At 41.4% G+C, this 11,997-nt stretch overlaps 1 protein-coding gene across 1 annotated transcript; it reads left to right on the forward strand.

Moving 5' to 3' along the window:
- The first annotated feature begins 202 nt into the window (after positions 1-202).
- Positions 203-5,934, forward strand: fzd10 (frizzled class receptor 10). Its single transcript, XM_034212714.1, is given in 2 exon segments — positions 203-1,154; positions 1,156-5,934. Coding segments are annotated over 2 exon segments (1,752 nt in total). The 5' UTR covers positions 203-935; the 3' UTR covers positions 2,689-5,934.
- The last annotated feature ends 6,063 nt before the right edge of the window (positions 5,935-11,997 follow it).

Genomic DNA, 11,997 nt, shown 5'->3' on the forward strand with positions numbered 1-11,997 from the left:
TGCCAGGCATATTATGCACATGTTGGGGATTCTCATACAATTGTGTCTCTGTCCTGTTATAGTGGAAGTTTGCAGTTGAGCACAAACAAACAGAGAGAAGGAAGTTTGCTGCGAGCCTTTGAAACTGCTGTAATGAACAGGCTGTTCCGCACGATTTGAAAATAATCCGCGTGTCAGTGTCATCTTTCTTATGCAAAGTAGCTGTCTTTGAAGGCGGATCTTTTGGCAGGTTAGACCGGGACCGAGGCTCCGACCAGCTCAGACGAGCGCTGCCACCAAACGCATCAACTGCCTGCTTACGGGAGGAGCGTAATCCTGCGTTTCTGGGACACATTTATTAAGATCACAGAGGATATTTATTTTACTAATTTAGCTGACTTCTTCGCTGTTACTGGTGCCTTGTGAGCAGCGGCTTAAAGGACTAGAGGAAATAGTTTTTTGTGTGTTTTCCCCAAGTAGTCGCACAAGGACTGAAATCGCACTGCTGCTCAGACTGATACTCCGGAAAAAGTGACATGAAACGCGAGGACAGATGAGTGAGTATTTTGGGAACAAGAAAAGGACAAATCGGAAAACATTTAAATTCTCTTTTACTCACAGCTAGACTGATATGCACCGTGTAAAAGACTGAAGAAGTATCTCCAACACTTCAGCCACAGACTGAGCGCTTGAAAGCATGGACCTAAACGCACGCGTCTTCCAGCGAGAAAACATTTTCGGACCACAGTGGGATTTTTTTTTGTATTGAACTCTTGCACGCCTAAAATGTGGAAACGAGGATCTTGCACCAGATAGTTCTGTAAGTTATTTGTCACATTTGTCTAACACAAACAGTAGCCAGGTTTCATCACTGATTTTTTTTAATGAGAGAAACCTGTGTGATGTGTTAGTGGTGAACATTTGGCCTATATTTTCTTTAATTCAAGAGAGGGAAAATGCTTTCAACTGCTAAACTGAGCCTCATCTGTGTGCTGCTGGCCCTGAGGAGCAGTGGGGGGTCAGCCATTAGCTCAATAGACCCCGACTGGTCAGGAGAGGGGAGATGTCAACACATCAGCATCCCCCAGTGTAAAGACATTGGCTACAACATGACCCGTATGCCAAACCTCATGGGCCACGATGACCAAAAAGAGGCAGCGATAAAGCTGCAGGAGTTTTGCGACGCTGATACAGTTTGGATGCCACAGTCATCTCAAATTTTTCCTGTGTTCACTGTACGCTCCCATGTGCACAGAGCAGGTGTCCAACCCCATCCCAGCATGCCGAGTTATGTGTGAGCAGGTAAAGGTGAAATGCTCACCCATCTTGGAACAATTCAACTTCCCCTGGCCCGACTCCCTGGACTGCTCCCGGCTACCAACCAAAAATGACCCAAACAACCTCTGCATGGAGGCGCCCAACAACGGCTCAGATGAACCTCCCAAAGTCTCTCACACCCAGCCTCCAGACTACAGGCCACAGCGGCCTCTGAGCGGGCAGGATGTGCACTTAAAGGACAGCATCAGCAAGCAGACGTGCAGCAATCCTGGCAAGTTCCACTTTGTGGAGAAAAGTGAGTCATGTGCCCCTAAATGCTACCCCAAAGTGGACGTGTACTGGAGTCAGGGGGACAAGCAGTTCTCTCTGGTGTGGATTGCCATCTGGTCCATCCTCTGCTTTGTCTCCAGCGCCTTCACTGTGCTCACTTTCCTCATAGACCCACAGCGCTTCAAATACCCTGAGAGGCCGATCATCTTCCTCTCCATGTCCTACTGTGTTTACTCTGTGGGTTACCTAGTAAGACTTTTTGTAGGAGCTGATAGAATAGCCTGTGACAGAGACAATGGGGTCCAGTATATTATCCAAGAGGGTCTGGAGAGCACCGGCTGCACCATTGTCTTTCTTATCCTGTATTATTTTGGCATGGCCAGCTCCCTCTGGTGGGTTATCCTGACCCTCACATGGTTCTTGGCTGCAGGGAAGAAGTGGGGTCACGAAGCCATCGAGGCCAACAGCAGCTACTTCCACCTGGCAGCATGGGCCATCCCGGCTGTGAAGACCATCATGATCCTGGTGATGAGGAAAGTGGCGGGGGATGAGCTGACGGGCATCTGCTATGTGGGCAGCATGGATGTCAAAGCTCTCACAGGCTTTGTGCTTATTCCTCTCTCCTGCTACCTTATTATTGGCACTTCATTCCTGCTGTCTGGCTTTGTTGCCCTCTTCCACATCCGTAAGATCATGAAAACAGAAGGAGAGAACACAGACAAGCTTGAGAAACTGATGGTTCGCATCGGGGTCTTCTCCGTGCTCTACACCGTCCCGGCCACCTGCGTTATCGCCTGCTATTTCTACGAGAGGCTCAACATGGACTACTGGCGCATCCTGGCAGCGGAGCAGAAATGTGTCGACAGCAGCGGGCCGGAGTCGGACGAGTGCGTCATGAAGACTTCCATCCCCGCCGTTGAGATCTTCATGGTGAAGATATTCATGCTGCTGGTGGTGGGCATCACTAGCGGCATGTGGATCTGGACCTCAAAGACACTGCAGTCATGGCAGAATGTGTTTAGCAGGAAGCTAAAGAAGAGGACAAGCAGGAAGGCTGCAAGTGTGTTCACCAGCAGCAGGCCTTACATCAAACCTCACCCATCTCTCAAAGGGCACAGTACAAAATATGAGCCTACACGGCCCCCTCCAACATGTGTATGAGCTAGCTCTCTTTGTTTAAACCCAAAAATACGTGTAAAGCCCTTAACTAAATGAGACTATGTAATCAGAGTGCTATCAAAATAATCAAGGTTCATGTTTTATTTATGTTAACTGCGTTAAAAATAATGCAACATGGGTTTTTTTGTTTGTCTTGAGCCATCTCATGCAACAAGAGCTGCCTTTCTTTGCGGAAAAAAACGTATTCTTCTGGATTCACTTAAGGAACTTGGTAAAGAGAAAACAAATCTTATTGTCTCAAGACAAAAAGAGTGGGAGTCACTTGAATAATGCGCAATAGATGTTTTCCTTACAGGCAAAAAAGACACTTATACTGTTAGTGACAGACTACAGACAATGACAGGACCCCACAGACTATGGAGGCATATGGTCAGAAGGATAAGTGTTGTGTTTGGAGGCTTTTTAATGGAAATCGAGGCAGTGTCATACATGTTTGAACTGGAGTGAGAGCAGCTGTTGAAAATACCTTTCTGAACTGCCCATTATGAGGAAAACCCATTTCATAAAATTAATCAAGCCCTCATTATTGAAAAGTTATTTGTACATTCAGTTATGTTTCCCATATTTTTTCTTTGCCGTTTTAAAGCACAAGGGAACATTTGTATATATTTCTAAAAACTTCAGATTTTATAGAAAAATTAATAAAACGTTCTAGTTTTAAATGTTTGTAATGCCGTATTTTTGTGTTAAAATTGTGTTTATTTCCTATCTAATTGAGTCTCTATGTTAATACAGCCGCATAAAGCTTGTATTTTTACTATTGCAGCACTTGTACTTTTTGCCACCCACAGTTTCGTAGCAATCAAGCGATCAATACATCGTAAAAATTCAAATAATTTTCCTCAATTTGTGAATGTTATTGAATGTCATAGCTGGGTTTAAACATTATGTTTGTTACTAAGAATATCTTTAAATATAATTTACGGAGATGCAGATGTTTATCTGATCAAAAGGGGACAAAACTAACTTTATACTATAACAATAATATTAAAGACCAGTTCAGATCAGCTTATAAATGTTGTACATGCACTGTATATTGTTGCTATAGGAATAATGTGCACTTTTACATATAAAAAAGGCTTGTTACCATGCTTGACACATTGGTTTATAAGTCAGCACGCACAGAAAGCACAAAAAGCGGCATCCCTCTTCTTGTTTTTAAATGTTTGTAAGGAAATATTGGCAAATGAATGTTAATGCCCAGTGGCTTGACAACTAACAGTGAAGCAAAAACAGGACAAACTTAGTAAAAGGGAGTGTCCAGGGTCTCCCATTTGCTGTTTAAATTCAGGCCTCAAAGTCACAAATACATATAGTTTGATATTTGTTTAAAATGACAATGTAAATTATATTCACTTTTTATTTAATGGCTATTAGTTTTGCACACTTTTTGATGAGAAGAAGCACCTTAAAACAGTGTGCAGAATTACTCCCCGATTTGAACCAATATTCATAAGATAAAAAGGTTTAGTAGTGGTTTTGTCCAAATGACAAATGAACACTTTTGTGTGTTTTGTTAACTAAAATGTCACATTTTATATAGCTGTGGTTTACATGAGGGTGACTTGAATGTTTATTTTTATTTCCCACACTGCCTCAGCTGAAGTGGATATACACCTTCATTGTAGCCCCCACTTTCCCTCTCTTGCTCTCTCTCTCTGTGTTGCATGTGCCGGTGCGTATCAATGAAGGGGTTATACAATAATCCAGCTCTCATTCAGGACAGGATTAGACCGTTTGAAGGGGTTTGACTTTGAAAAGGGGATCGCAGCAAACCAAAAATACAAAATATCTGTCATCTCTCCTCTTCTTATCAGCCCGGCATAGTGACATTTCTAAAGACACATCTGGCCTGGATTTGAAGAAGTTACATATTGACTGAAGCGGCTTTGTCAAGCATGAGCAAACTGAATACATTTTGTGGTATCCTAAGATGTTTGGTGTTAAACGATCCTAACGCTGTCAACAACTTTAAGATATACTTTCTGAGAGCCACAAGTCTAGTCTTGAATCTTAGCAATGACAATTCAATCAATCAATCAATGAATGTTTATTTATATAGCCCAATATTACAAATGTTACATTTGTCTCAGTGGTCTTCACAATTGTTTCTGTCTTGACAGTGCTCTCAGAGCAAGTGCAAGTACATGTACAAGTGAGTCAAGACAGCACTACATTTGCAAGAATAATGATATATGTGTGAGAATAATAAGTATGAATGTAGAATAATGTAGTACAAAACCTTTTCTACCTTTTATATCTGCCTCACTTTCAAAGCTTTTTTTGAAAGTCTAACACCTATGTTAGAGAGTCCTTTCTGGTTTAATAAAGTTTCAGAAGTGTAGTAATGCTTTATCCCGGAGGGCATTCAAGTTCCAGCACCAACCCAACCCGTTTTAACAGTCAAAAGCACATGACTCACTCTATGTGGCTGAATCAAAGTCAGCCAGTGTCTATTGATACTCTGAGTTGCGAGAAAGGTGTGAGTGCTTCTGAGAGCTTCAACAGAGGCCACCTGGATAACAGCCCCCGAGGTGTCTGGGAAGGCTGTAAATATAAATGACAGTTACCACCCCCCTCCAGGGCTTCTTCAGCCAAGCAGCCTTCACTTTTCTTCTTCTGCTCTCTTCAAAGGAAAAAATCCTGCTCAGAGCAAGGACAAAGTATTGCTGGCAAGAAAGTTTTTTTTTAAATCAGACTCACTTGTGTTTATTGCTTTTCAAAGTATAGATCCTATAACATCAGATCACAGTTTTTGAGCCAAGTGAAAGATCTTTTGTCTGGTGTTGATGATCATTAAATGTTTCATCAATGACAGGCCAAATGCCATCGTCACCCCACACTCATCCACTTTCTGTTGCTCATTCTTTCTGCAGCGCCAAGTAGGAGATAGCAATGTCTGTGTTGGCTTATGATTCGTTGACAAAAAGAGCTTCTGCTGTGATCAGTGTTGTTGAAACAGCATCAAACCTCTGATTATAACTTGATTTAATTTAATCTGACTGGTTTGCCAGCAAGCCAGGATTTTCAGCTTTCCACACTGTAATTGAGCTGATGTTAAGTGTCTTTGTGGAACCAAGCATTATTGAAACATAGAGTTGAAATGACAGAACAAGTAAGCCTCCTCTGCATGTCAAAGGCTAATTCAGATGGAAATCAGCAAGAGAACATCATCACGAGTCAAAACTTTAAAACTACGCTTTTCTATCAATAAATGACTACACCTTCTTCTTTATGCAATGTTATTGTATGCAGGGTGGTGCAGGAACCTGTGAAGCTTTACTTTGTCTGCTGTTTGTGCAAACACTCATAAAGTCCTCTGACACAGTGACATAAATCAAGTTGCCTGGATGAGTGGCGTCTGAGGCAGCCTTTCTTTGATCAGGCTTTGTGGAGACACCCCATGTCCTCATCCTCAGCTGCTCCAGCAGCACCTGTTTACTAGTTCAGACCTGTCTGTTTGGAAAGCAATGCTTAGCCTCTCAATGTCAAAAACTCATACATGACATACACTCAACATAAACACAAAGGAATTTGGCCAGCGCTGGGAGGTGGGTGGGTTTTTCCAACAAGTATGAATGCTTGTAATGTGCTAGACCCATACCCATTCTTGGTAATTGTTTCTCTTATTAGACAGCCGCTCTAAATATGAATGTGTCGCCCTTTTATGAGGTTTCTGCCTCCTTTGGCTCTATCAGATATAATAATTATATATAGAATAGAACAATTCATCACAAATGAAACATCTTTGTTTTCCTGCTTAAGAAGTAACTTGAAGTGAGAGGAAGAACACAACTTTACAGGGAGAGCTGCACGTTTCACAGACCAAAGTGTTATCAGAGAATGCAATGAAAGCACCCTTTCTTCCCTCAAGTTCTTCTGGTACATACATCCAGAGTTCTGAGGATTATGGTTGAAGGAGGTGTGGGTGGGCTTCTATTTTGAATTGATCTATATAGCAAAGAATCTAGGGCATTGTAAGAGTACTGTATGCCCAATATGCAGTAACAGGCCATGCTTACAGCACACAGACACACACACACACACACACACACACACACACACACACACACACACACACCAGTCTGCTGATTGTTCCCAGCCACTGCTGAAGGTGAGAGTAATTACATAAAAACCTGGCAACAATGAGTTTGCTCCCTGCAAGGCGGGGGCAGGGCACCTTTTTTCAAATGCATAATGAACTGCCTCACAGGCCCTCTGCTGATCAAACAAGTGTTTGATAGTGGCTTTGGTTTGAAAGAGGACTGCATATGTTTATTTGCATGTGGAGAAGTTAGTGACTTTGAGGTGGAGATCAGGCAGATTAGTGTTAACTGACAGAGACCTGTGCAAACAGACACTCCCCCTGCATACAAGCAGGGCAGCGGCCGCTTCCTCGGAGGACTAGTTAGGCTGAATGCAACATCAGACAGACAAGAGCACGGCAACTCCTGCTACTTTTCAGACATTGTTCTTTGTATGCTAGTCTCCTCCCCTAAGCCTCACTCTCTTCTTTCACAGATTTTGGCTTGTGTGGTTTAATGCAAGTGAAAGCATGCAAGCTAATAGCTGGCAAACTACTTTTATGAGAGATGAGTAGAATAATATATGGCCGCTAATCATCAAAGATAGTTTCTTAGAGTTTACAATTAGAATCTCTTTTCTTCTAAAGAGTAATACCTCTATGGGAAACTGAAACATATACTGTAAAAAATATGAAAATTGGATTACAGGTGAAAGGGGATTTTCTGAAGATTGTTGACATTATCAGTCCAAACAATCTCATCAAGATGTAACCTTATTTCAGGCATAAACAGCATCTCTTACCATACACTTACTTTGTAATGCTTGTTGTTCTATTACCTAAAAGAAAAATCAACAGGTAAGAATTGAAATTTGCTGATTTCGTTATCAAACTGAAATGAAAACACTCCCATGTCTATATGCTAAAAACAAAGTGATTCCAACCAATGGTAAATGTAGCTTAGCATATAGGGGGGAAAGCTAGGCCCAAAGGTAACAGCACCTCTAAAGTTAAGATTTAGTTTTGGATGAAAGCCAGGTTAGCTGTTTCGACAAAAAGACATGATGGAGTGGTATTAATCTTCTCAATTTACTTGTTGCAAGAAATGGAATACGTAAGTAGATCATGATGTGTATATGTTGTACCGTCAAAATGAATGATATCAAACATTCAACATTTTCAGAGCATCCATGTGCATAGTGACTGAGAAGGCAAGGACTTGTGTGGTTGTAGATATGTGAATAGTCTGGTATCAGCTAGAAGCAAGGGTTTCTCCATGGTGATTTAGCAGCAGACTCTAATCTGCCACCTTCCTAATCCACACTGCAAAGAACTGTGATCATATTTAAACACAGCAGAGTTACAGGAGTGGGGAGGGGGGCGGCATTCCTTTGTTGGCAGACATTTTCAGAGAGACACCCCCGCACATATACAACAACAACAATCTTGTTTATGCTCACGTCCAGAAATTCAGATTGAGAGTGACTTGCTGTAGGAATGTAATGAATTCAAAAATGATATCTCATAAGCACACATAAGTATTCAACTACATGTGTTTGTCAGTGAATGGGTGCACCTACACTGTCACATGTAAGTGGCATTTTTCTAGAGATGTTTTGAATGCAGTGACAGGATTGATGGTGGAGTGGAGAGCGTGCGCACAACAGGAGACTGTCTACATGTGTATATATTTTTGAGTGGTGAGTTTACAGACAGTATATGAGCTATAGAGGGATAGACAGAGGCAGAGGGATGATGATGGATCTGGCAGGGCTCATGAACACCGCCGGGAGAAAATGCCCGTGGTTCAAAGACACTCTCAGCAAAGTTAACAGAGAAAGATGGCACAGAGGGGGAGAACATGAAAGGAAACTACACAATCAGCTGTCAGATAAACTGGGAGAAAACATCCTGGCCCTGCTGGCAGAATATACTGTATGCAGACATTTGACTATTTTAACATAAATTAGATGGACAGCAAAATAGCGCTACTACTAATATCCATTTAATGTTAACTTTAAGACGAATTTAACAATTGTGTGTGGAAATCTACACTAAAAAACACAATGCAACCTATGCTGGCAGATAATATACATCAACCCCCTAATTATGGACATTTAACTTTGCAACAGAAAATGTTCAATGCAATTTAATGATATTTTCTTAGAAGTATCATTATCATCATAATAAACTGAAATCACCACATTTAAAACTCATATCCTGATTATGCAGAAGAATGTCCCTTGAGTAATTTATATTATTATAATTATAGAAATGCGTTAGTATCACTGACATATTAACATGAAAGTAGTGTTTACTATTGTAGCTAGTCAAGGTGGAGCTTATTAGCATTTGCATTTGGTTATTTTATTTAATTCCCAGAACTTAGACCAATAAATCCCAATGTTGGTAGGCTACAATTGATTTGAAGCCACGGCCTGTGGCTGGTTAACTTAGCTTAGCATAAAGATTAAAGGTATATTTTGTTCCCATTGTACAGAACCAGTCCTGCTGTTTCCCAGTGTTTGCAATCTTTTTGCCAAGCACATTTTTACCATTAAGTACAAGTATGCCAAAATGGTATGCAAATGCTTTACTTGTACTGTGATCCACCACTGAAAGCAGCACAACAAGCTGTATTTGAGATCTTCATTCCAATGCATGAACACACGATGACGCCAGGAAGAATCAAGCAAGTCAGCTGGTGTTTACTTTATATCCACACTTTAGGTATTTGTGTTTATATGTTGGAAAAATACAAGGTAACACAATTCTAATGTTTGTCAGCTTACTTGTGTTTTTACTTTATAGGTTTTTTCCACATTCTCTTCAGTATGACAACAATCCCCACAGCTTGCAGAGTCTTTTTTTCTTTCTTTCTTGAGGCATCAAGTTAATAGGAATGGGCACACACAATAAATAACATGTGTCGGTCTACAGCGGGCCAACACAATGTCCCATTTTGCTCCCAGCTTGCTTTTTGCAGTGACAGGACTGGAAGCAATTTGGGGTAAGTATCGAGGAACAGTCGAGGAGATGATAAATGACTCTATTGTTGGATTGTGTGACTGTATCTGATACAAGTGCACATGTTCCTTTGAGTAATCAAGCTATAGCATGGCAAAGGAATCTGTGTTTCCCGGACACTGGTGGCGGGCCAGATTGTCTGTTCCTGATAATAGTAATGGGAGTGATGGCAGCAGCGGTTAATCTACACTGAGAAGGGGTCAGGACCCACCTATCTGGCCTGAGTGGAAAATAACAGCCCACTTAAATCTGTGATTGCAGTATGACAACCAACACGGATGCCCCACCACTGTCTTTGTTTACATAGTGCCTTGCTGGTTTTGAGGCACTATTTCACATTGAGATGGTTTTCCTGAGCTTTTGATGTGTGGCTTGAGGCGGCCCGAGGTTTGTTTATATTCGTAAACTTGTCAACACTTTAATAAGAGGCACTTGTATTTATAGTTACGATGGGTTAGGAAAGTTTCCAAAAGATTTACTTTATTATTCATGTCAAAGTCTTCAACAACAGATGTTGCGTAGCCAGCATAAAAAAATTGTAGTCCATAAAACAGCTGTCTTAAGTGAGAGAGCCCAAGTCAAAGGCATGCCATTGCACTCTTTGTGGTTAGGGTGTTCCACAAAAGCATGCAAACTATGTGTTCACATTTTTTACTGCACAACACCTGCACATTATGCTCATGAGTACAGGGTAAACAGAGTATAATAAGCAAGATCGGCTGACTTGGAAATTAACTAAATGTACCTCTGTTTGATAATTGCCTCAGGTCAGGACAACACTTTGAACACACAAAACAACATGAAGACAAGCCTCTGTTCTGTTTCTCTTCAAAGGAGAGAAAGGAGCAGTGCTGCAGACAACAAAATGCTCTATTAGGCCGGAAACACATGCCTAAATGTAGATGGGGATTGAGCTGATGGGTGTTGCTCCTGTAGGAATGCTGCTCTGGTTGTGGCCTGTACTGGGAGGGTTTATATGCAATACAGCAATTAGTTTTGTCTTTATGACTGATATAGTTAGTGCTGTCTGCTTTCGAAACAAATTCTAACACATTGATGACTAATCCTTTTCACCCTCATCCAAATACAACTTGTATGTGTGTGTTTTTCAACCCAAATGTCTGTCACAAAACTTCACCACTTTATATAGCTATTTTAACCCTTAACATATTTGTATTCAACCTAACCACATCCTTTAGTGCCTTAATATGAAAATTAATTGACTTACTTACTAACTGTGTATGTTCCCTTTGTTTGAATCAGTATCTATTCCTTTAAGCTAACAATTCAAACCATATATTTATTATGTTTAGCTAACAATTTAAGCCATGTGTTTAGTACTTTAAGGTGACTATTAACATTTTGTCTCATCCAATCTTTATGGGAACATATGGCTTTAATGTGTTTAATCCTTGCAAAGGATCAGTAGGAGTTGTCTGTGTAGTTAGCCTTGTAGCTTCTTGTTTTTACTGTGGCAATACGTTTACCAAATATAAAATACTGAAGCACTACATTATTTAATTAAATCATAATATACATATTATTACTTTAAATCAGGTGAGCTACTCCACTATCTTTCCTCAAACCCCCAGGCAGCAGCAGGAGTCTCCCCTGGGGTAAAAGTACCTCTGGTTGGGAATCACTGCTCCAGCAGACAAGAAATAATGGGCTGACTTTCAACTGGATGCAGGAATGTGTGTGTGCCGATTAAGTGTTGTTTAACCCTGAGGAATCAGTCTTTCTGGTCTGAATGCACAAGAGGCTGGAAGCAGCTCAGGAGAGGTCACAGAGGACAGCCAGAGCTTCTTATGTGAGTCGGACACTTTTGAGGACCACTGCAAGGGGCACTGAGTCAGTACATTGATATTCAAGGATTTGACCCGCTGACAACAGGGATGTCACCGGGGTTAAGACAGCCATGCATCTCCGTATTGTGCCGGGCCGAAAAGCCAGGGGGTCCCCCGGCTCCACTCCTCCCTCTGCACGGTTGTCATGGTGAGCAAATCAGTCCGGCAGCACTATGTCACACTCATGTGGTCTCATTCTCTCTTTCTTCCTCTCTTTCTTTTCTTTCTCTGACTTTCTATCGTGCTGCTTCACCGAGGGGGCTGCCAAAGAGCGCTTTCTGTCCACTGACAATGCCTGGTGTGTCATGGACATCCCCCATACATTATACAGTGTAAAGAAGAGCCGACTATGAAAATCCAAAGACTTCTCTTCCGAAAACACATGGCAACAGA

The sequence above is a fragment of the Gymnodraco acuticeps genome, unplaced genomic scaffold, assembly GCF_902827175.1.
Source record: "Gymnodraco acuticeps unplaced genomic scaffold, fGymAcu1.1, whole genome shotgun sequence".
NCBI lineage: Eukaryota > Metazoa > Chordata > Actinopteri > Perciformes > Bathydraconidae > Gymnodraco > Gymnodraco acuticeps.